The 1,223-nt window shown below is 43.2% G+C and overlaps 1 protein-coding gene across 6 annotated transcripts in view; it reads left to right on the top strand.

The window, feature by feature from the left end:
• slc4a11 (solute carrier family 4 member 11) overlaps nucleotides 1-1,223 on the top strand; it is a 156,939-nt gene that overhangs the window by 132,302 nt on the left and 23,414 nt on the right. For all 6 annotated transcript variants that reach the window (XM_032511973.1, XM_032511971.1, XM_032511969.1 and 3 more), the window contains one exon: nucleotides 259-372. In XM_032511973.1, coding sequence (XP_032367864.1) covers nucleotides 259-372 — 114 coding nt within the window. The remainder of the gene's footprint in view (nucleotides 1-258; nucleotides 373-1,223) is intronic.

Here is a 1,223-nt window from a genome sequence, read left to right as displayed (position 1 = left end):
AATATCTTTGAGTTGTGGACAAAACAAGACATTTGAGGATGTCTTCTTGGGCGTTTGGGAACCACTGATCGATATTTATCACCATTTTCTGACATTTTATAGACCAAAGAACTAATCGATTAATCGAGAAAATAATCAACAGATTAATTGACTTTGAAAATGAATGTCGGTTGCAGCCCTAGAGGCATGTATGCACATTAATTAGTACGCGTCAGTACTTGCTCCTGAGTCTTCCCTGTGTGCGTCCTCTCTGTCCAGATGTTCGGAAGACCATCATCGGCCAAAGCATCGGCGGGGTCATCTACTCGCTGTTCGCCGGCTCTCCTCTGGTCATCCCCCTAACCACAGCTCCCCTGGCCATCTTCATCAGCGGTAGGCTTCCCCTTTCATTCCACTCAGCCAAAATGCACTTATCTGTTTTGCTGTTTCTGACGACGGCCGAAAATGGAGGCTGGGGGTGGGTGGGGTACTAAGAAGATTACATCAAAAATCAAGAGAAAGAGGCATCTAACCGTGTGACACAGCAGCTAGAACCTCTTAAGTCCCCCCAGCCTCCCTCTTTTACCAGAGAACACCCCCCTTGGAGTTATTTAGCTGTTTGTTCACACATATGCCCCTAATGAGTGTTCCCGGTGCAGTCGAGCAAAAAGAACATATCTCCAAAAACTTCCGGAATTTTTTTTTCCCATTCACGGATGTTATGCAATGGTTGGTTTCAAGGCCCTATGGGTCAGGCAATACACATACACAAACATGTAAACTTGATATTCAGTTGTGAGATCCGTTATGGTTTGTACCCAACAGCAGTGTTTTGTTGGTTGGATTTTAAACGATCTTGACGGCTGGAAGCTGCGGAATGGGGCAGTGATGAGGAAAAGCAGCAACAATACCAAGATGTAGTTTTAATACCAAAGCAGTTTGTTGGCTTTGTGGTGTGATGATCTTTGAAGTAAATTGGTTAGAATTGTGCTAAGCACATTCTCATGGAGGTAATTATAGTACATTTCCAGCAGCATGTCTGAGCAGAACAATGGCTTGTTTGTAAAGTTGTAACTCATCTGTGCACAAATCTGCTCGAGATTACAACTAAATTGTTATGGTTTTATAAAAGCCAATTACAATTCTTTTATCCTTTTCATGTTTGAATGAAATGCGCTCAATTTTCCGTGTGTGTGTGTGTGTTGTTGTGTGTGGGTTGTTGTGTGTGTGTGTGTGTGTGTGTG

Source organism: Etheostoma spectabile, unplaced genomic scaffold, assembly GCF_008692095.1.
Source record: "Etheostoma spectabile isolate EspeVRDwgs_2016 unplaced genomic scaffold, UIUC_Espe_1.0 scaffold58, whole genome shotgun sequence".
Taxonomy (NCBI): Eukaryota; Metazoa; Chordata; class Actinopteri; order Perciformes; family Percidae; genus Etheostoma; species Etheostoma spectabile.
Note: the sequence above shows the minus strand (reverse complement) of the source record. Positions and strands in the feature narration are given on the sequence as shown.